Source organism: Melospiza georgiana, chromosome 5 (assembly GCF_028018845.1).
Source record: "Melospiza georgiana isolate bMelGeo1 chromosome 5, bMelGeo1.pri, whole genome shotgun sequence".
NCBI classification, from domain to species: Eukaryota; Metazoa; Chordata; class Aves; order Passeriformes; family Passerellidae; genus Melospiza; species Melospiza georgiana.
This window is the reverse complement of record NC_080434.1, coordinates 9,357,227-9,381,671: the sequence shown is the minus strand read 5'-3', so window position 1 is coordinate 9,381,671 and position 24,445 is coordinate 9,357,227. Positions and strand designations below refer to the sequence as shown.

The 24,445-nt window shown below is 39.6% G+C and overlaps 1 protein-coding gene across 2 annotated transcripts; it reads right to left on the bottom strand.

The window, feature by feature from the left end:
• Nucleotides 1-1,234: 1,234 nt before the first annotated feature.
• CBR4 (carbonyl reductase 4) lies at nucleotides 1,235-7,318 on the bottom strand. Of its 2 annotated transcripts, none has more exons than XM_058025124.1 (6): nucleotides 7,251-7,318; nucleotides 5,128-5,361; nucleotides 4,494-4,614; nucleotides 3,892-4,028; nucleotides 3,160-3,294; nucleotides 1,235-1,794 (listed from the first exon to the last, which is right to left on the bottom strand). In XM_058025124.1, exons 2-6 carry the CDS (start codon nucleotides 5,267-5,269, stop codon nucleotides 1,616-1,618), a joined length of 714 nt encoding a protein of 237 aa, XP_057881107.1. In that variant the 5' UTR covers nucleotides 5,270-5,361; nucleotides 7,251-7,318; the 3' UTR covers nucleotides 1,235-1,615. The 2 variants fall into 2 exon arrangements, with proteins under 2 accessions (XP_057881107.1, XP_057881108.1); XM_058025125.1 differs by having other exon boundaries at nucleotides 4,494-4,611.
• Nucleotides 7,319-24,445: the final 17,127 nt, after the last annotated feature.

The window sequence follows — 24,445 nt, the reverse complement described above, 5'->3', positions numbered from 1 at the left end:
CTACTTGACTAGTGAAAATGTACCAGCTGTCCTTCCTCACCTTCAGTGCCCTTGGAAAAATTCACATCATCTCTGGCCAACTCCTTCTATCAAGGAAAAACATAATTAGCAATTATATTTTTGGTGCAAAGACACATATGACACATAACAGCGATAACAGGAAGATAAGGACTCCTGGAAGGATTACTTCTATGGTATTTTATATTCCAAAGTGAGTAGTACAACCAACTGTAAAATCTCCTGATCATACAAGTACTCCTTGTATTATTTCTCAATACATACCTGCAAGAAGCTTGAACATGTATTGTTTTCTGGCACAAAGACAAAACTACTCAGCTGCACAAAGGAAGAAAATCTCCAACTTTAAAGCCACAGTTATCATCAGTGAGATCTCTTCTTTCTGTATTGTGGTGTGTGCCAAGATGGGAAGCAATTTCAAAAGCTGAATCAACATCTGGATCATGATGCAATGAACACCAGAGCTAAGAAGTGAAAGTCCTGAACCACATTCATAGTTTTTTTCAGAGATAATAAAAACATCAATTATCAAAAATTACTCAAGCTCAATAGAAAAGCCTGAGGTCAAACATTTGGTAAGTTTTCAGCAAGACAGGAACACTCAGAATCATTTACAGCAAAATAATTACTGTGCTTCAAAAGCTGCTTTGAATAAAATAAATGGCCATTTTATTGACTATACATACATATGAGGGAGCATCAACTTAAGAGCTGAACTGAGTGCTCATGAAGATACAGAGCAAAACACAAAACACCTTGACTTCATGCTCTGGAAGTGATAAATGTTCTAAGTATCTACTGAGTCCTTGCAGTGTCTTACAGAGCAAGGTGTGCAGCTGTAGTGTTCAGCAGTGCATGTGCAGCTCAAGCTGAGAGTATGACAGGATTAGCAGCTCCAGTGCTGTAGCAATCCTCCAGTGGGCACACACCAGAGCCCCTGGACTGAGTGAGTGCTGTACATACACTCAGAAATGGAACTGAGTAGGCTTTGTCTTTATAAAAACACAGTGCATATAATTAAAGCTTCTAAAGGCAATTCAGGTATGCTGAAGATCTAGAAGTTCCTAGCTTTGTAGTGTTAGGTACAAACAAACAAAGCTCAAAGGAAACTCCTTGCTACTTTATAGGGACTAAATGATAAGAATGCAAAACTATGCAGTTCACAATCTTTGCCCTACTTGAAAAACTTGATGCAATCATACCTGCCACCCAATAAACATGTCTCTGCACTTTATTAACCTTTGTGTAACATGATAATTAAAATAAAATCTCATTCTTTCCCAAATTAGAAAACAGAACTTTATAAAAATTCAGTGCTTTAAAAACATATCAGCACATTATTAAAGCTATCACTGTATCAAAACCAGATCTTTTTCAAATTGTTTCATACACAGACTTTGTAATACCAAACAGACTCTTCAGGCAGCTAAACACACACATTGTACCTCACTGCTGTTGAATTTCTCCTCTGACTAAAAAAGACCAAGTCAATTATGTACATCAATCTTCAAACGATTTCCAGCCCTCTCCCTTTATTTAGAATATATTTACATATTACCATCATGACATTGAAGCAGTCCTTTATTCAAGGCAGTACTTAGGTCATAAGCTGCAAGCCTCCATCTACAACCAGAACACTCCCTGTAATATATGGGCATTCTAGAAGAAAGACAACAGCTTGTGCAACTTCATGAGGCTCTCCAAATCTTCCAAGGGGAATTGCTTTCTTCAACTGATCTTCTTCCAAATGAGCTGTCATCTCTGTGTGAATAAAGCCTAAGAGCAGAGAGATATAGGAAGAGTTACCTAACCTTCAGCTAAATTTATCTAGTGGATTTCCCACTGAATCTTACAAAGTGAAATCTATTACCAGGATTCAGCACCAGCTACCATACTTCAAAGTCTCCCAAAGCAGCCCACATCATTTGATGGCCAAAATCACTTTCTTATCTAACCAATAAAATACTTTTCATTTTTGGAAGCAATGATGCAATAACCAAAACGCAGAAAAAAATGTTAAAAAACCCAAACAAAATCAAACAAGAAAGGGAAATTAAAATTCAATCAAAAAACTATATTTAATATCACTTTTCTAAAAGAAAAAATATACTCATTTCACCAAAATGATCTCAATTAAAATATGAGCACAAAATGTCTGGCAAGAAACCCTCTCTGACTTTAAAGTGTTTGCACTCTATTTTAGAACTTATGGCAGTTCTTGCATAGTTTCTACTAGAGCACTCATTTGAAGAATATTTCTTGACACTTTTGAAGGACCTTTTTTACAGTTTCCCATTTTCTGAGATTTGGCTTTCCCACTGCTGCACAACTCTACACAAAAGCTGCAGCTTTATAAAGAGCTGATCTTACCTGCTTTCTAGCTGCCATCAAGAAGGGCAAGACTCCCTTTTGCTTTCTACTGTAATACTCTGCCCCTTTATGATGGCTGTGGATGAGCTGCTCAACTCACTAAAGAATAAAAGTATTTTTCCTGCCTAGTTCACAAGCTGAACAGGTTCACGTGGAATTCTGAAAGGCATCAGAGGTAGCAGAAGGTGAGCAGCAGTGTACACAGTTATGGGTGGAAAAATTCAGAAAATATAGAAGGGGCTTTTCCTTAAGGGTGGCAGTTTGCTTGAACTAGATCATCTTACAAAAGCACAGCCTTTGCTCACAGAAATAACTTTCAGGATTTCCTCCTTTTACTACAGGGAGATAGAGGTGCTTTTATGACAGCTTTCTTACGGTTTGTCATGTTTCTGTAATAACAAACAAGCATCCTCTAGCTGGAGACAAGGGTAGCTCTCAGTCTCTAATTAGATCTAATCCTTCCATCTGCAAGGACAGCAAGTTCTGAAGAAGGATCAAAGGAAAAAAACTACATTCATTATGTAATAATGGATAGAGGAATTGGTAGATTCACTCTTCCAAATTTCTTGATGTTCCCTTGAAAAGACTGAAGGTTTTCTAAAAGAATGTATTATACTTCAAACAAACAAACAAAATATATTAAAAATATTTACTTACAAAGCTGCAGAAAATAATAGAAATTAGTCTTAAGTTACTTTCAGAGTGCAAGAAATATCCACAGTCTTAATGAATTGCAACAGTCAAGGATGCAGGAATTCCTCAAGAACTAACCTGGAGCAACAACGTTGACTCGAATTTGCTTTTTTGCTACTTCTTTAGCAAGAGAGCGTGAAAATCCAACTAATCCTGCTTTGGTAGCACTATACACACTCTGACCAGAGTTGCCTTTAAGTCCTACAATACTCCCTAAAATAAAGAAACATCAAAGAGAAGATTAAATGGGTAACTTGAAACATTGTACTCACTTGATCATTTTAGTTTTGAACTTGGAATGAAAAATGAGGTCACAAGAAGAGTAAAATATGCATGACTTTATGCACTTTAGCCTGCTAGGATAAGCAAATGTCCCAATTAGTTATGATTTTTGTATAATTCATGTATCTATGTTGACCAATAAGCACCAGGAAAGTAAAATTAAGACTTTCTAAAAAAAGTATCATTGCCCACATTAAATAAAGAAAGAAATAAACTGACTAAACCTATCAATTCTGAGTTAATTGCCAGCAGCTGGTATATATAGACATTGAAAGAATTGGTAAGAATAGCAAAGTTTGTTTTTTTCAATAAAATATAAACTCTGAGGTGTTTATTACTGAAGAAAACTATTTAGAAGTTGCTGAAATTACACAAAAGAATAAGCACTCATAAAGAAATGCTAAATATAGAATGTCTAAATAAAAGGAAAACAAGTAAATTGCAACAAGCAATGTAATATGTTACACCTGCTAAACATTTCTAGAAGACTGGTACACAGAACTCCACTGGCTGACACAAACAACTTACCTACATTGACAATAGCACCTCCCTGCTGCTGAATCATGACCTTTAGAGCAGCCTTGCATGTCAACATTGTTCCCAAAAGGTTTGTGTGAATCTGGGCTATCATATCTTCAGTCTTGGTTCTCAGTAGCAAACCATCCCTGACAAACAAACCAAAAAAACCCAAAGAATTCAGTGAACAACCCCCTGATCATGTTTACTCATAAAAAGAGACTGTTGGACAGAATATTAATGGGGTGTATGTGGTTCCATACATTTGAGCATTCAAAATGACAATGCTGCAAGAACTACACATAGCAAAAAACAAGTTAGCCATGCTTCTAGACAGAGAGCCTCCTTTGCAAGCACTGTTTTGGACCATTCTGGGAGAAAAAGTAGAAGAAAGAATAGAGGGAGAAGTCAAATTCAGAATGAAGAAACTACAGTGAAAGCTGTATCATCTGTTAGCATTTTACTGCCATCAGAAACAAAATATTGGCAAGGACTTAATATTGTTTTCAGATGTGCTCATTAACAACACTCTTACTAAGCACAAAGGGCCAGAGCACCTTACAGTGGGCTGCCTGCATCTAGAATTACCTATTGTCTTGTCAGGAGTAACCAACCTGTTGATCCCAGCTGCATTAACCAAGTAGTTAACAGGACCCAAATTCCTCTGCATCTCCTCAAAAGCCTTTTGGACTTCTTGTTCACTGGATACATCACAGCTAAGTGCCAGATGTCCTGCTGTATTGAAATACATATAATGTCACAGTAAAAGCTGTATTTAATTCATAAAGCTCCTTCAGAATGTATCAGCTCAGTTGCAAAACAGATGTTGAACTAGTTATAATTTAAGGAACCTATTTAATCCCCAGGCAATTAAATAAAGATGATTTTCAAGTACAGTATTCATTAGTTATGTGACAATTCCTTGTTTGATATTTTTTGCCTTTTGGAGTGAGAAGTTCAGTGTGAGCAGACTGGTCTCAGTTCTGGCTTCTTCAGGAGCTGAGGATGACCCATTTCACACCATCTCTATTGGGACCCCAAACAATTCCATTCATCTTAAAATTGCCATAATGCAGATAAAAAAGCCAATCTACTTTCCCAACGACTCTTGTGCAAACAGACTCAAAGCAATAAATGGTTTTTAACGTTTCTCAGCCTTTATTTTCCTTTCCATCTAGCTAAACAAGAGGGGTTATTCCACGAGTGCCCCAGGCAGGGAGCAGCGAGGGTGCCCAGCAGCCTACGTACCGCCAAGGTGACGGGCAGTGCTCTGGGCCACGTCCAGGTTCCTAGCAAGGATGGCCAGGCGGCAGCCCCTCTGTGCCAGGAGCTCTGCCACAGCTCTGCCTATCCCACGGGATCCTCCAAACACAGCACACACCTTGCCCATCTTCACAACATTCCAGAAACTGCAAGTAAACCATCAGCTTCGTGTCCAGCAGAGCAAGACATTCACTGTTCTTGTCGACTCACAGCCTTTACCTGTTTGCAGCAGTTTGTAAGAGCAGGTTACAAAATTAGTGATTTGGTTTTTATTCATTCATTTGTATTCATTTTTTTTTATTCAAAATAAACAGCTGAACAACTTAGACACCACCTCTGCAAATGAAAGTTAATTCTTAAATATTTATGAAGTATTAAAAAAATTTAAAAATCATGCACATAATCTAGCATTCCAACACTAGAGTTATGGCAACTCTTATTCAATTGATGAATTATCTGATTTATGTACCTAAAGGCCACAATGTACTGTTCAGCTGCTTATTCAAAGCTGATGTACTGGTTGTAATTATATTTCTCTTGCAACCACTATTCTTGTGCTGAAATCATTTGGCCTCAAGGCCTCACTCCATCCAAAGTATCTGTGTTGGACACCACCAGTGCAAATGTTACTGAGTATGACTTGAAACTATTGTATTTACACTGGTTTAATACTGTCAGACTGTGTTTTACCACTAGCCTGTGGTTTTTTGTTTCTGCTTTTGAAGGAAGATAAAAAGCTTTTTGAAATACGAAATTATTCTGAAGTAGCTAGCTTTGATGTTCAAAATGGAGTACACAAAGGAAGCACTTCTGTAGAATGATCTTTTATTCTGCAAGTTCTAGAAACCAATCAGCTGGTTTGGGATTTCCTGAGGAGACAGGGGCAGAATCAAGCAGTAACAATGAATCTTTTTTCCATGCATTTGAATAAATCCTTTTTGAACCCAATTATATTGTCTTCATCCCGAGGCAACGAGTTTTATTATTTGTGGGAAAGTACTTCCTTTTGTTCTTAATTTGCTTTCTGATTAGATAATTCTATGCATTTCTCCTCATAGCTTCCCCTCACTGTTTCACTCTCCACCTGTATCCTCTTTCAGGTCTATTCAGTTACTCCTACACATATGGAAGCTATTCAATACATCACTAAAGAGTGTGCCAGTCCTTAGACCTTACCCTTGGCCTCACTGAGCTCTATTAAACCCTTCTGGATGAGTGATGATCAGAAAAGCACATGGTACCGAGTGTGCCAGGCCACCACCAACTCATGCAGTGGCATGATGAGTTCGGTCTTCTGCGACAAGAGTCTGAACAAGCAGACGGTCTGTCCTTTTCCCTAATTAAGTATTCACAAGTGCCTGAAACCAACCCACGTGTCTGCCTTCCCTGGCAAGTCCTCAGAGCAGAGAAAAGCCCCTTGTGCATTAACCAGGCATTCACAGGCGGGGCCTACCTGCAACACAGTACATACATACAGTTTGTGCTTTAACACAGAAACGCCACACAGGCTCCCTGGAGCTGGGACTTGGGAGGGAAAAGCTGCAGCAGGAGTCATGTCCCGCTGCTCCCTGGATAAATAACGGAAGGGAAAACCAGCTATACTTGGAGCAACAGGCACACGCAGGCACCTCTATCACCTTCGCTCTTCTTTCAGAGCCAAACTACGTAACGCGGGACGCCGGGGCTCCGAGGGCACCACCCCACAGCGCCCGGCTGCCAGCCCAAGGAGGGCACCTTTAACCAGGGCGAGCGGGGCTCCCCCAGCCGAGCCCGGCCCAGCCCGGTGCCTCCCTCCTTCCCTGCTCCGCCCGTGGGGCTGAGCTGGGCTCCCGCCCGGGCCCGGCTGCAGGTGGAGCCCTCGGCACGGACAGCGGGAAGCGGGGCACGCCGGGACCGAGCCGAGCCCGCGCGCCGCCGGTGCCACGGTGGGGGCGGAGTCGCCCCGTGCCGTCCCTGCGTGTCCCCGCGGCCGCTCCGCGCGGTCCCTGCGTGTCCCCCCGTGTCCCCCCAGCCCTGCGTGTCCCCCCCGCCCCGAGCCAGGCGCGGCCTGCGGGGCGCACTGGCAGGGAGCCGAACGCGAGCAGCGCGTCCCACGTGCGCTCCGGTACCTCCCGGCCGCCGGCTCGCTTCCCTCACGGAGCGCGGTTCCCTCCCCGGGCAGGCCGGTTCCGCTCCGCGCTGAGCGCACGCGTCACGGCGAGCGGCCTGACGTCACCGCCGGGGCAGCGGCCGCCGGCACCGGGCTGCGGGCCCGGGGCGCTCCCGCGGCTCTGCGGCCGGACGGGCCCGGCCCCGCGCTGAGGGGCTCAGGCCTCAGCCGCCTGGCACATGGGAGGCCTCTCTGCTTTCACCTCACGCTTGCCGCTTTGCAACTCCAATTTACGGCCTCCGGCCTGCAGCTGAAGCTCTCAGTCCTGCCCTTGTTACCCTCTTCCTGCACAAAAATGTGCTTCATATAGAGATACAAACAATTAGATGGATGAGGATTTTGTTTCTCTCATTTTCACGTATCCTTGCCCCAAAATCGCAAGGACTTTGTATGGGGTATCACTGTAGCAGAGGAGTTAAATTTCAGACACGTTAAGGTAGATAAGCCCAAAATACAGAGGCATCTGTGAGAGTTTCTATTCAGGAACCAAAGGAAACTTCATGATATGCAATTAAACTAATATTAAAAAACTGTTACAACAGTAATGCTATTTACAGTTATGATCCATGTCCGATGATGTGCTGGAGGGGTTTCTGTGGACTCTTAATTAAGTCACACACACTGAGTAAATTTACCCTCTGAGGAATACTAATAAAAGCTATAACAATTTTGTACAAGAGTATGCTTCAGGATTTTTTTTTTTTGAGAAAAATTATTATTGTCATTATTATTATTAATTGTTATTCTTCTCCACAGAGTAATATGCTGAAATGCTACTGGAGTTTCTATAAGCAAACATACAGTTCTTGCTTTTGTCTTGAAAATTGGTTTTCAGAATTTCAGATTATATATGTTTCAGGGGAGCTGTAGAGCATTTAATAACATTAGTTCTATGCATCTGGGATTCTTCTTCCACAGTTTATTCTTTACATATAGAAAAAAAAAAAAAAAAGCAGATTTAGGCATTGCCAAACAGGTGAGCATCTGTAAGAAAAATAACATGTTGAAGAAAAGCTATTATGAGAATTAGTTTCTTTTGGCAAGTATATTTAGAATGCAAGTGGCTCTTTTCAAAAGAGTGAATGAGATTTTTGTGATACAATGATGTTTCAGATCATGCCATATTCTGAAAGTCTGGAGGCCCCAGTGTTAAAGAGGAAAAGGCACTGACAGATGAGACTGTGACTCAGAATAGTCTCTGACCAAGATTTCTGGTACCCACTATAATTAAGGACCAGGACAGCTTTTTCTTCAAATGAAGCTTACAAGCAAAGTAACACAGAGTGCAAAAAAATGGTCCTTAGTGATGTTTTCTGAAGTTGTGTATACTACAGAGAAAATAGAATCTTCCTGCTGCTGTCCTTATACAATATGATGCTCATAGTTAACTGAAAAAAATTATAAGTAATTATGACTTTACCTTATTTCTGACCTGTGTCCTGAGCCATACAGCTGATCTACCCTTGTACAAAAGTTAAAGACTCATCTGTCTTGTGCTGTTAAGATTTTGCTGACACAGAGTAAGCATGAGTTTAGTGTGGGTGTTTTAAAGTGTGTTATAGTTGACAAAGTTAAATATCCTTTCCAAAAGTTCAGACAAGATTCTGTTTAATTCTTGTTCATTGACTTAGTGTTTAAAACCAGATGTATGTTCATTCATTGGCCAAAGTGACATTAGCCTTTTTTTCCAGATGCCTGGATAAATCATGAGATCAGATTAAGCAGAGTTCAGCTGAGCCAGTTTATTCACACTGATTTCCCATTAAGGCTGGTGGAGCGCAAGAGACAGCTCAGTGTCATGATGATTACCTCCCCTTTTGGGGGAACAGTAGCTGATACAAGAACTTGATCTGATAGACCTGTTCCATCTATGACCAGATCTGTAACAGCTAGTTCAATCCTGGTCATTATTATGCCTGTCTTACTATTAATGTGAACATACAAGCTAATAATTCTTGTATGTCTGTGTGAGCATGTGTACACACACTTGGAACCTGTCCACAATGTACAAAATGACACAGCTGTCTTTCCTCAAGCCTAAAGCAAAAATACTCTTCCTAAGAGAGTTATTTATTCCTTTCTAAAAGTTTTTAGCCATTCTCCCACACAACCAAGATACTGCTTTCAAGTAAGAATTTCTCTATTAACATGGGAAAAAAACAAAATAGCTCAAACAGGAAATTATATTTGATGTATCTAAAAGCACAAAACAAATCAGAGCAAAATAGCACAAAACAGGCCACTGTAACTGAGGTCCCCTCTATCAGGTATTTCAAATTCCTCCTGGGTTTTGATTTAAGGCAAGATTTACAGAGGAACTTGCGTCTAATCATTAACCACTTAAATTTCTGCCAGGAGTCACACTTGAAAGAGCAATGCTGCTCCAATGTCCAGCAGCATTTCATTCTGTTCCCTGTGCTGCTTGAGAAACACCTCCCACATTACATGGGTTTTGTGTAAGGCCAGGGGCAAAGCAACTGGAGACCTGGCTGCATGTGTGCTCAGTCCTGTTGGAAACAAACCCCTGCTGGTTGGAGCACTCAGCCCTGGGAGAACCTGCTTTCAAGTCTCCTCCCTTGCTGGAAACGTGGTCACTAACTTCAGGTTTTCACCACTGAACAAGCTTGTCATAGCCAGCAGTCTGAAGTGGTTTCAGTTTATAGGAACAAGAACAAAAAATTAAAGTGGGCCACGAAGATTTGACACTCAAGCCAGATGATCACTGTCCAGAAATGTAAAACCTTGCGGATTAAGCATCAATTGAAATCAACATTCAAGAAACTATTTTGCTTTTCAAGTGGTGCATTAAAGATGACCTCCCTAGCTTAAGCAAATCTGATGATGGGGACATGTATCTGGGATACAGGAGTCATGGGCTTAGAACAGAATTAAGCCAGGGAAGAGCTTAAGAGGTTTCCTTCTTTCCAGGCCAAATGATAACTCCGTGGCAGGTCACACAGTCAACACACAGCCATGCATTTCTTCCAGTAAAAAAAGGGGTGTAACTAGACTAAGTGCCTTGTTTTACCTGATAATTTTCCATTTTGCCTGGGCAGCTCAGCCCTGAAGCTGCAGTCTCTTTTTTTCCCCCTTTCTTCAGGAATGCACTTGTCATTTACCTTGGGAAAAATCCAGTCTAGTTACTGATTTTATATATATACATACTATACACACATACAAAATATATAAATAAAGAGCTAACAAGTTTTATGTTGCAATTCCCAAATGTCTTTGATATGGCCTCAGCCTTCTAGGCAAGTGACATAAAGCTGAGATAAACTGCTGAGGGAAAATCCAGCTGCCTTATTGTACGACAGAAAAAAACCACCCCTCTCCTCCCAGTATTTTGCCACTTGACAGACTTTCCCAACCACAGCTGTTCAGATATTTAAGTGTCCAAATTGCCACACCTTTGCACTTAAGTGATCTTTTTTTATGACACTGCAGTCTGTTTTGTTTTTCTAGACCATGCAAAATCTCTGCAATATTTGTTCATGTGTGATAACAGTGAACTTTTATCATGCCAACATGAAATGGATTTATACAGTTTAGGTAAATTTTCAAAAAATTGAAAACTTCTTCCTCTTAAAAAATTTCTTTCTGGTACTTCTGTGAAAAGTATAAAAGCTCTGTGAAAACTCTGAAAACAAAATACAGCACCAAAACCCAGAACAAAGCAAAGCTATCAGAACCTTGGCAAATTACCTAATGTTTTCATATCCTCCTGGCTAAACAGGTTTTCCCACTAGGACCAGGATTATTTCACACGTCAGCGTGAGGCCCATGTTTGAGTTAGCACGGTCACTGAACTGCTGCTGCTCCCAGTGAGCAGTCAGGCACACCAGGGAGGGAACAGAGAGGAGCCTGTGTTATTGCTGCTTCATCTGCTGCTAAAATGGAGCACCTCACTTCCAGTGCTGCCCTGAGGAACCTGAAATGTTAAAATAAAACAACCCCAACATCCCCTACCTCTGCAAAACTGTGTTCAGGAAACATTCGTCTCGCATTCAGCCTCTGTCCACAGGTCCTGTCTGATCACAGACACTGTGATCACTCCCACTGTGTATCAGTGGACTTTGGACTAAAGAGATGGAATCTAGGATGGCAGCATGTTCTGAAATCCCTCACTTCCCTCCACGCATCCCACTCCTTCTGTATGCCACAGAATGTATCCCTTCTTAGCTCCTAAGTCCCAGGCCAGGACTAGGAATGAGGAAGAAATAACCAGCTCATCCATCGAGGGAATAAACTCAGCACTTTCTGTACAGCACCCCTTTGACAGACAGCTTTTCGAAACTACAAAGTGCATCACACAGAGCAGTCAGCATCTCCCAGAGGGCAATCTGAAAAACAGTCAAAGCTGACACCACGGAGTGACATGTCACTCCTAGCAGTCTCCACTGCCCATTTTGTATAGAAAGGATATTTTTTTGTGTATTGCATATTTCATAAGCATTAAGAATATCACTGGAAGTCTGGTACAATAACATCCAAGAGTTTTGCAGAAGTATTTGAATATTCCAGAGTAAATAACTCTCCTCCTGTTCTCTTAGAGGCAATTTACTTTTAATTATATCTAATATACCCAAAATGAATTAGTTTTGGGAAAAGCACTTAAAAATAGCTAAAAACCATTTATAAGCATCTACTCAAGGTCTTGCATAATTTGCTTTCATTTTACATATGAACATCCTTACCTTCCCCATTTTGCCTTTCATAGTCTCATCCATATTCCCATTCAGTACATATTTATATAAGCTGCAAAGTAAGATTCATAACAAATCATTTCAGGAATTAATTTATCTTGTAAAAATCTATATTTAATTAATATTACAATTTCTGGTGGAAAAAAAAGGAGTATTTTTGAGAAGTATTCATCAGTAAAGGTTTTCACTCCAAAACATACAAATAACTGATCTCAACATTAGGATTAACAGAAAAAAGTTTTGTCTAACCAGACAAAATTTCCTTTCTGTTATGGTGGAGCAAGTGTCAAGGTTTTCCTGCCATAATACATCCCTAGTCATAGTCTCAGGTGTCCAATCTCCACAAATGGTATGGGCAAATCCAAATTGTTGCCCACTTTGGTCCTGTGATGCAGTCTCGTGAAAATTTTCTGTATCTACTCATATTTGCAGTCAGTAAACTCTTTGCTTTGTTGAGGAGTGGGGAGGAGGTGGGGTGTTGGGAGAAATGGGCAAAGTCATAAAGAAGTGAGGGAATAAAGACAGAAAGATTTGACAAAGTGATTTGGACTGAACTCATTAGGGTGAGAAAATTCAGCTAAAGGCTTATTCTGGAAGAATAGAAAAACATAGTTAATAAGTAACAAGAGTTGATCCTTCACCTCCCTTCTCATGAGGGACTTATACAAAGCAAAGCAAAGCAAAGCAAAGTCTTTGTTTCATAAACACAGTAATTAACACCCAGAAAATAGCAGATATGAGATACATGAAAGTGAAATACTTCAGTCATTCCCCCAAATACCTACCTTGACATTCAGAACATTTATGAAGAGTTCAAAAGCTGTTTAGAGCAGGAAACTGAAGGCACATGCACAAGCACAAACTGTTTTTATAGCCTCAGCTATTTTAGCATACATCCAATATGTGACTGTGAATATGTTTTCAAGGGCAGCCCTAATGAGGCACAAATCTACTGAGTACAGGAATACCAACTTAATGTAGCACATCCACTCACTGACAGAAAGCAGCAAGTCAAGGGACTGAGTAGTCATCCCTCCATAATTGCAAATAGCTGTGATCCTAAACATAAGGACTTTCACTGGCAAAACTTCAGCTGATGGCTTGCCAGCAATGACTGTTGAACACACTCCATAATAAATGGCAACTGTGATAGTGCTAGTGACAATCACTCAGATCTCACAGACTGTTCACCTCCTTTATCTTCACCAGTATTAAAGGAAATGTCAAAACCCATATTCTTTACAGCTTGTTACCATTTTGCAGCCTGAATCACATATAGTAATGCCTACAGAGTTTTCAAGGAACTCCCAACATTCCATTCTCTCTATAAGATTGTCCTAAATAAATCTGGTATCGTATCACATCTTCTTGCAGAAAATATTTTGCTGTCATTTCATCTCACTCATGTACTTAACTGAACAGCTGAAGACTTCATCTTCTTGTGACATACAGAAGCCCTTACTGTTGTATGTCCTTCTAATAAAGTAGTCAATCATAATAATACCCAATCATCTGGCTTAACAAGGTAAGAATTAGGTAATTAAAGATGAAAAGAAGTATTTTCAGATGATTGCTTACACCATTTTTTAAATTTATCTATCACAGTGGATAATTTCTTTCAATAATTATCAGGAGATAGCATCCTTGGAAAAAATTAGCTATTGTTCACACCAGACTGTCTTATAAGTAATGTTTGATTATCTAAATGCATACCTACCTTATTTCAACAGCTGGGCTTTTTTAATCATCCCTCATCTAGGTTTTGATTTGTAAGAGCACAGTTTATGATGAGATTTTACTAGAAGTCAAACATTTCCAGAGCTCCCCATAAAAGGTCTGCCTGACAGCACACAGTTAATTGTGTGTTTTGCAGAAACCCAGGATTGCACAAGCTACCATCTCTAAAATCCAGAAGGTAATTTTGTTATTAATCCTATATACTAACTGTATAGGAAATAGAGCTGAAGAAGAGGGGAAGAGCAATTCAGATTAGTCTAGATGGTGTGTATTTTACCATATATTTTACCATCAAAAATGATGAACAAAAATTCTAATTCTAAGCTACACAATACAGGCTGATACAGCTGTAGGGGTGATACAGGAGCCTGGTTTGATTTCTTTTTTCCAGAACAGGAAACATTTATACATATATATATGTAATTCCTGGATGTATATTTTAAATATATTTCTATGGTTTTATCCTCACTTGCCTAAATCTTCTGTACTTTTTCTATCCTGAACATAGAGAATTACTGTATACTGCACATCACAGGGGTGGATTATCCCCAGCCTGCTGTAGACAAGCTCTCCTTCCACTCAGAATCCAGCCTCTCTTTATCCAGTTTCTACACATCATGGGTTTTTTTCTTGACAAAAGAAACACTCTCCACACAAGTTTTTTTGCTGGATGTAAAACCATTGTTTAATTGTTTATTTTGTTGGTTTGGGGTTTTGTTTTGGGTTTTTTTTTTTTTGTGTTTGGTTAGTTTTGGTTTTTGTTTATTTGTGGGGCTATTTGTTTGTTTGTTTGTTTAAGTTCTTAAGGAACTCTATATTTGTCAGAAATATAGAGCACTGAAAAAAATAATGAATAAAATTCAGGAATGAAGTAAATTTGTCCATACTTAACATTTTTTTAAAAAAAGGTTCAGAGAGTATTCAAGCTAGTACTTGCCTCCTAATTTTCACAGTGTAGCTGCTAAACCAGAAAAGATGAATACATGAAGACCATGCATTTATCAGAGACTCTGCTATTTTCCCAAAACCAGGTATCTGGCTTGTACTCCAGGCTGTCTTTCTGCAGAACAAGGCTCATTAGCCATGATATTTTAAGCTGAACCTAGAACTTCAACCAATCTTAACTACTACAGAATAGTCCATTGCTTTTATATATTTTCCTTCTATGTGGATAATGCTTTTGTGGTTTTCTCTCTTCCTAGTAGACAAAAGAAGGAAGAACACATCTCTCTTTCCAGCTAACATGAAAAGGAGAATCTTTTTTGTCTCCAGTCTTTTCCCTAACACTGCCCACAGACTGGAGATTTTCATACAGAATCACTTGAATTTGGGTTCCAGAGACGATCACTGCATAATACCAGAGAGCATCACTCAGATCATAAATATCTTATACAAGTGGGTAACATCTCTGCAGAGTGTGCACTGTTTACATAGCACAGTTTATTTCTGTTGACTTCATTGAATCATTGTTGAATTTGAGGATGCATTTCATAAACAATTATTCTGCTCTAATAGTAACAAGTAACACATTTGCTTTACAGACACCTCAGCGAAGCACTCCTGTCAACATGAATTGTCTCTCATGTGCTTTAAAATGTTTGGAAAAAAATATGGCATGCCATCTGGCTCCCAAGCACTCATTAAATCCATTGGAATATGAGTGTTTAAGGAAGCTAACATCACATGATGCCCACAAGAAGGAAGGAAACAAAGAAGGAAAATGAAAAGAGAAGGAAAGGGAGGAAAGGAAAAGAGAAAGGGAAAGGAAAGGGATTTAGAGATGATACGAACAAGAAATAAAGGATTTGTTTACAATTTAATTTCCTTCAACTAAGGGCATGCCAGCCATTTCAGAGAATAAAGAGAGATGACAGCTTCTGTTCCCAGGAGTTTTTGGTCCAAGATTACTTTTCAAGTGAAATGAAGAAGGAGAAAGAAGTCTAGCAGGGGAATGGAATGCTAACACCATAGAATATTTGGGTTCCTCAGGGAAAGAGTGCCCCCATGAACTGAGATTCACAAGGCATGCTACAAATTGCTTTTAAGACTTGCCAAATCACTTTGCTTTCCCCCTCCAAATGTCAAGTCTCCCATCTTTAATTGAGGCTAATGACTGTCAGCTTCTCATATTGGCTCAGCCCTAGGGAAACATCTCCTACTACATAGCTGCTGTCATCTTCTGTGGAAGCACCTTTAGGCCCTAGAGTAGAAAGAACTGCACCTGGTAAAAGTGAATTGCTGGATAGATGCAGGATTAAAATACCATCTGGACAGACATTCTCTTTTATTAGGGGAGCTGTCAATAATTTTGTTCATGAGAAACTTAAAAGGATGTAGATTAGAAATGGTCGGGGGAGCTTCCAAAGAGATGTAAGTGTTCAATTTCAAAAAATCTCAAAACAACCCAGGTTTGACATTAACTCTGTATTTCATGTAATTTTGCAAATAAATTAACTGAAATTTACTAAAAACAACCAGACTGTCATTTGCTGGCAAATGCAAACGCTTTGCAAAAACAGAGGCATTTTTTGGTACTGTACACTTATGTTCAAGAGCTGTTAAATATATGTAAATAATCTGATTAATACATGCTAAGCAATTGTACTTATGACATGTTGGTCCATTGCCAGATGACAATGATGCAAGAAAAAAAACAAGCTGAAATCCTATGGAAATTTCAGGGAGCCCAGGGAGTAAAGGGGAGGAGCACAACACATAACTAAATGTGATAAGCAGGGAAAAACAAGAAAGGCCTCATCCAGAAGACAGCAGGACAACATCTACTGAATGATATGTGGACTAATGGTGGCTCAATTTCCTCCATTGTAAGAATTGGGCAACGTTGTGCTTACTGACCTTATCCAGCCTCTCTGCATTTTCTCAACTCAGTGCATAACTATTTTTAGCAGCAGCACTCTGCAAAATGTTTTATAACTCATTTTGGCTGTAAAGCTGCATCCAGTTGCAACATCCTTCATAGCTTTAACTGTTTCTTTGAATCCACAGAACTAATCTCAGAGCTGTGGGATTTTGTCAGCCATGGATTCCTGAATTAGGGGAATTGGCTGAGCCTCTGATGGAGGCAACCAAGAATGAAGAGATGGAGCCTACTGAATGAGGCCCAGGAGGGATCAAGCTTTTATAGCAACAAAAGCTAATATTTTCAGGATATTTTTAATTTGCAACCTACAGGCATAAATTTTGTGAAACTATGAGGAAATTGTAGTCCTGTTTTCTTTTTCGTACTGTTCTGAGATATAACCAAAGTTGGTACAGGGATTCAGGCCTGACTGGATGGGGCTTTGAGGAACCTGGTCTGGGGGAAGGTATCTGTGCCATGGCAGGAGGTTGGAACAAGATGTTCTTTAAGATTCCTCCCAATCCAAGCTATTCTATGATTCTGTGACTCACAAATCTACCAAGCTGAAGATGTTCCTTCTTGTTGTTCAAAAGAACAAGACCATTTGTTACACTAATTCCATACAGTCTGTGCTGCCTGGTAGATTACAAATGTCCAGTCATATGTTTTCCTGCTACCCAAACACAAAGTCCCCCAAAACCTGAGCAAGACATTCTACAGCTAATGTGCACTTCAGCAGAGTGCCTGCATGAACAGCACTGGTTGAGAAGTTTTCTAAATGAGTACAAAAAATTCTCATTCATGAAGCTGGAAATCATGAATTTCATGTTTTTAGCTCAGTTTCCTTTAAAACCTCTCTGAGAATGACAGACTCCTTTACCATCAGTAGTGTTTTCACAGCTACCATCATAACAGGTAGGAAAGTCAGGAACAGCATAATCATCTCACTCCAGTCTCACCTCTGAAATCTTTGCAGAGTTTTTGCCAAACTAATTGTTGTTCTTTCTGTATTCTGCATGAAACTACAATTTTTTATCCCAAATATAAAAGGGAGATCTTTCATGGTGATGCCTTGTGAAGGCTGACCTAGAACAGAGCTAGATGGAGTTAAAGAATAAAGTAGGTTTTTTTTAGAACGCCTCAATGGATACACCTTGGGCAGTACAAGAGATTGGCCAGGGCTATACCCAGGATGAACCCAAAATGGTCACAGAAATGGACAACCAGTCACGGGGTCTCACACCTTCATAAATTCTGGTCCATTTGCATATTGGAGTTAATTGTCCAATTACAGCTTTAAGTTATGAAGTCCCATCCTTCTTGTTTTCTCTCTTCAGTCCACCATTGTTTATGCTCTTGGGCCTGAGATCTGGATGTGTTGTTCTTGGTCCTCAGCTAGATAAGGAATTGTTTTGTCTACCTACTCTGTGAAGAGAGTTTACCATCTCCTAATATGAAGCTCAGAACTACACACTGAAGCAGCACAAAATCTGAAAAATATAAAAGCTAAAACCTGAGGCATCAATGGAAGCTTCTAGATCCCTACTTTGGTTCAAAGAAACAAATGAGGCGTTCCTATTCCTCCCACCCACAAGTTAGTGGACATAGAAGAATCCTGAATCTCTCTCATTCAAAGATTTTTTTATGCCCTCACCTTTTCCACTCACTGGGTGGCAATCTGTCCTCCACCAAGGTGCAGACAGCACCAGTGGCCTGTCTCAAAAATCAGCCAGTTATTGACCTTTGCAGCCTGGCCATCTCAATAACACTCCAACATTTGCTAAACACTGTTTTTCACAAAGCCAGGCCAGATTAAAAGGGTAAGTACTGCAATTCCCATTTTGTTTGATCAGGTAAAAATTGCTTCACTTTTTTCCAGTTTGATTTTTTAATTTTTTTAAATTATTATTTTTTTTATCCAATGGAACAGTATCTTCAATTAGAATATGGAAAATATACCCAGACTCTCCAAAGTGCTGTATTTTTTCATCCTAAGTGTTACAGTATCCAATAAATCAATTTCAGACTTGAAATATCAATTTCATTTCTTTTTGCTGAATTAAAAAAAAGCATAAGTAACTTCTCTTTGTAAGTAATACTGTTTTTTTCTTTTCTTAGAACCACACCATTAAATTTCCAGGATAGTCCAGAGAGAAAAAACCACTGGGATTCAGCAAAATGCCTCATCATACATTTAAGATTCAGGTTTAAATCTACTCCTGTTATGCAAAGCTCTTGTTCTTTTTTGTTTGTTTTGTTCGTTTGTTGGGTTTTTTTGCTTAGTAATACTCCAATGCACTTAATCCTTTATGAAATGAAGGCCTAGGAGGTTAAATGGTGCATGTGAAAAAGACAGAAAACGAGGTGGTTGGGTATAACATCAGGCTACATTATAATTAGCCACTAGACATGCTAGTTTTAGCTATAAAAAAGTAATTTGAAGTTATAAGCAAGACATTACATTAATGCCTTAGGGACCTTGTTTATATTTGGAATCACTATTTCAGCATCTAATATCTCTTCCAAAAGCATTCTCCTGTGTTACCAAATATAGCTGAAACACAACATAAGCCGGCTCTATAAGCTTTTGTAAAGTTGTCCACAGTGCTTTTAGTTACAAAAATATGGGCTTTCTATTTGTGTCTTCTGTATGCCAGACAGAAATAAGCTTTGAATAACAAATATTAACCAGATGTTGACCAGAATCTAATATGTGCCCTTGGGAAAAACAAACAAACAAACAAAAAACCCACAACCCACCTATTTCCTTAAAAATGTTGCTTTTGACAGGATTGCAATAGAGAAAACATGCAGACACATGACAGATCTTCAGACACACAAACTACCAGTTTGGAGTATCTGGCTGGAGTTCCAGCCTCTGATGGCAGTATCTGATAAAGTCCAAGAAGCTCCAAAGTGCAGGTTTTCTAGTTTTTCCCCAAATTAGTTCCTGCACTTGACAAAAGCTACTTCTTGGTGGATTTAGCCATTACTCAATAGAAACAGAGCTGTGGGCTAATTAAATCATAGCTGCACGAGTACACTCTATTACTGCCAGTATGAGACTGTGATGCTTCGTAGTCAAAACCAAACGTGTTACACTGATTGGCAAAAGTAGGGAGAGAGCAGATGGAACAATTCCCACATTGTCTTGTTCATCAGTAACACACACCACGGAGTCCCCACAGCAAAGGTTTGCCAGTACAAACACACCCAGCACTGAGACACATCCCCCTGACTAACCATTTCCCATCAGTGTGACCTCTGAAGAGAGGTGCCAGCTCTCACAGCCTGGCTTTGCCATCTGAGCTGTGATGCAAGAGTGGTGACACAGCCAGGTCTCCAGAGCCCCCCTAGACATGAAACCAGCTAAGTTCTGTTGTGGTCCTCATCTTCAGCACCCAAACACTTGGTCCAATCCACTTACAAACCTCCCTGACCTACTGTGGGAGAGGAGTGTTAGCATCATTTACTACGGAATGACATATTGTAAAACAAAAACCCCAAAATAGCTGTGGCTGGAGCAGGCAATGTTTCACTGACCTCTGTAATTATCAGGCTGCTTCTCCTCCCACCCACTCCCCACTGGCACATTCACTGCTGACATGTCAGTCTTTACAAAGGGAACTGCATCACTTTCCCATACTCAGAAACTGATGCCCAAGCCTGCTGATCCTGTGCTGTAGAGAACAGCATGTGGTGTTGAGAAACATCACCTAGAGAATTTTATACATTAGTAATTAACTTTTCTTTGATCATCTCAGTGTTCACTAATGCTGCCAAATGAGAGAAACAAATTACAAGAGCACTGTTGTATTTTACCATTGTGGCCAAATTTTATCTGCACTAAGTTATGTGGATTTCCTTAAAAAGAAGTGTTCTAGGTAAGGTAAAAAACAAATGAGAAACACCTTCTGCCATTTTCTTGAAAGCAGCTATGGCAGACTTCCAAACAGTGATATGGTTGTGGTATGTACAACTGGACCACTTAAAATTTGGTCCTGAACCGGTCTCTGGGTCTTCCGACAGAATCCCAAGGCCATCTCATTCTTACTCTCTCTTTCCTATTTATTGGAGACATCCTCAACAGAAACTCTCCAGCTTTCTGAGAATTTTAAAAGTCTGTAGCAGAAATAACCCATTCAGTATTAAGAAATACACATTTGGTGCAAGTAATCAAGAGTACTGAATGCCTAGGCAGAATGATTACCCATTTTTTTAACTTGTAAAATGTTTGTCTCTTTGCATGGTTCTTATCTTTCATGAAAATGTGGATCTTTACAAAGCCCAATAGTACTTTATTTTAAAAAACTATTAAACTTTATCCTTGTAAAAAAGCTATATTGTGTATCACAGATTTTAAATTCTTGAATGCTAAGAATTTCAGTGACAGCAGGGGCAAATAGTTACTGGCATACTATAAACTTACAAGCTGGATAGCAGCGTACAGTAATGCTTTGACAAGCAAGAAAATAAGGAGATTTTCTGATCTGTGTGTATTCAAAAGACACACTAAGGCTGCCTACCAGAGGAGTAGAGAGAAATTCTTTGAACTGTAAACTTTTTAGAGCTAACATTCTTCAGCTTATTCAGAAGTTCAACCAGCTGAAATAAGAAATTTGACCTAGGGCACGTCCCTTGTTGTGGAGAACGAAGTCAATGACTACTTTAAAGTTATTCTACTTCTGACTCATCTTCCCTCCCAAGCATTTGCAGATACACCATGAGAAAATACAGCAGCAACTGACCACAAAAGATTCTGGGACTAGCAGCTGTTAGCAAACCAAGGCCCAGTATGCAATTGTGGATCTGGAAATTTATAGGTTTGATTGAAAACTGAGCAAGTCTTCTGTGCTTCACAGTGCTGCTAAAAGGCATCATCTTTGATCTAGTGCCTCAGCTGTACCAGTGGGACAAATGTTTTTTCAGAGAAGCATAACACAGCCAGAATAGCTCTGTATTTTCCAAGTATGAAAATCATCCAACTCAGTTTCTTTCGAACATATTCATTCCTTTAGGGCAGATGAGATATTTTCCTTCACTATTTAACAGTAGGGGGCATATTCAGTGTATGCCAGCAAAGTTTAATGAAATCAATGAAGTAGCACTGATTTGGAGTAATTGAGAATCCAACCATGTGTTCTAATGCCAAAGAATCTGGATATTTCTAAGGGCTTATATTGCTTTCCTTTCTGGGAAGGGGGGGGATGGGGAAGGGGGGGCTTGGGGGAGTTGGGAATTAAAGTCCATTTGCTTTGTGAAATGGGGTTCCATCTAAAGTAGCAGAGACGAGAAAACACCTGCACAGATATTTTAAAATCCTGACATTTTTCTTTCTGCCTTTGTAATTGAAGTGTATTTTGTCTTGATGTGCCAGCCAAATTTCCACTCTCTACACTCCTGTACAGGCTGTTCTCACCACTGTGAAATAAGAATGTAGCTAGTGTTTGGACATCCTGTGCACTGGTTTTGATCTGAATGACTACTAGATGCAAACATCAGAAGGCCTCTGGGCCATGTAACCTGAACCATGTGGGCACTAGAGCTGGGTGCACAGTGCAGCCAAGTTCTGCTGATTTACATGTGCTAAGGGGAATTTTTACAAGCTTGTTAGAACTGTGAGTAATTGAAATCTGGGGCTAATGTCACTGTGTCTAAATTTTCTTTACTCCACTGAGTAGGAACAGTAGAGCAGTTAAGAACTGCTTTTGCCACTTTTTAGCAAAATAATACAGCTGACAGAAAAGAGCATAGTAGAAGGAGCAGATAGATAATACTTTCTGAGATCTGCTCAGAATATTATGTAGAGTGTAGCCACCCTGATTTGATATGCACACATGAAATGCTCATTATTATGAACAGATTTTGCATATTGCAGATTGGGTATAGCAAATCTATTTTGTTTTGTTCCTTGTACCAGGGTGATTGTGAACAAAATGCTCTTCAGCTGTTAAAATTGATCAGTTAAGTCCCTCACCCACAGAAGGCAGGTTGGAGGACAGTTCTAGAATGGTTTAGATGCTGATGATCATATTTGGAGGCAGATCTGATCCATCAGAATCTATCTTCAAACTCACAAAAAACAGTCAGCCTTTACTTTGTAAGCAAATTTTACACCACATACCTCAGAAGCACAGGAATCATCAGGTGGCAAAGCAGGAAACAGATGCAAAAAGGCGACACCTCAAGTTTTCAAGAGCAGGTGCTTACCTCAAGGTTGTCAACAAGTCTGTCTCCCAGAAAGTAAGAGCTAGTGGGATGACACTGTGGAAGAAGAATGCATTTCATCTTGGTATGCATTTCTCAAGACATTCAGTCCTCTGATGCTAGTGCTATTGCATAAAATATGTAGAAAGTGGACACTACCTCTGTTTATTAATGCAAACCTGCAGAAATACAGATGCTTAGTTTTGGATTTCAAATGTATTTGACAGGAGAACAGCTCGTTCTAAACACAAGCACCAAACAAATACAAGCTGAAAAGACTGGACAAAGACTGAGGGCTGCATCTTCAGCCTTAGACATCCAAGTTCATCTCAGGTCCTTTCACAGAGCTTGACTCTAGTAACTAAGGTAAAATCACTAATAAGTTAGTTAAGATTCGGGTCCCATATACAGGTCTTCCAAATCCTTTTCTCTTTCCCATTTTTCCCCACATCTAATGTCCATGTTCTCATCATTCATCATCAGCATTCTCAGCTCTTTTGTTCCTATATACAAATATTGCAAGTATTCCATTTAAAAAGAATTATTATAAGCACCGTTCTTGTTGTTGCTGTTATTTGAAAGATTTATGACACTGGTTTTGTTCAAGTCAAGCTTCAAATCTACTTAAGGTTTATCATAATTAACCAAGTGCAGGGAATGAGCATCTCAGCCTGATTTGAGAAGTACACATATTGCAGAAGCATGATAGAAATCCAAGGAATATCAGTATATCCTCCAGAAAGCAGTGACGACACTGTAGGAGTTTTAGTAATGAAACACTAGAATCCACTTGTCTAGTTAAAGAGATTTGTGTAAATAAAACACAAACCTCTTTAACTAGACAAGTGGATTCTAGTGTTTCATTAAGGTCAATGTGCACCTTTAAACACATTTGCTTAAAGCTACTGGAAAGAACAAGCCAGACAAAATATTTTGCCAGCTCTCTGAAAACAGCCAGAATGCTCACAAGCCATATTTTTAAGCCTATGCAAAACTATCATAATTGTCATTACTGCTATAAGGCAAAGGTAATGAAGTGAGGGTGAACAGGATTTCATATACCTTTGGCAAGCCAAATGTTAAACACATTATTAGAATTACTCAGTAATTACATTACAAAACAAGCAAGCAAACAAAAAAACCAACCCAAAGAAACAGTCTTACTTCTGCTACACAGCCACAATGTTTGTCTATACTTTTCTCCTATGGATGCACTGGTGTCAGACCACAATTCTGAAAAACCAAATAAATCTTGCTTTTCTATAGTCTCCATTCTGCATTTCTACAAATCATGTTGCCTTGCTCCCTCCCCTCATCCCCCTTAATTAAGAAAGGTTAGATGAGATGCTCCTTCTTTCAGAGAGCACCCAATGCTGCACCATTCACTGCCAGCACAATTTAGGTGCTGCTTGTCAATCTTAACTAACACTGAGCTTATCGTAGCAGCTGCAACACTTACTGAGTCTCAAACACTGGCAAACACTTTTAGGATTAATTTCCACCAATTTTCCCAGAAGCCATGTGTATATAGCAGACATGTAACCACATGCAAATCAAGGTCTCCTCGTTAGCCAGTTGCTGCCTGACTGCTGTGCACAGAAAACTCCTTCAGGCAAACGAGTCCCTTGCTACCCAACACTCCTG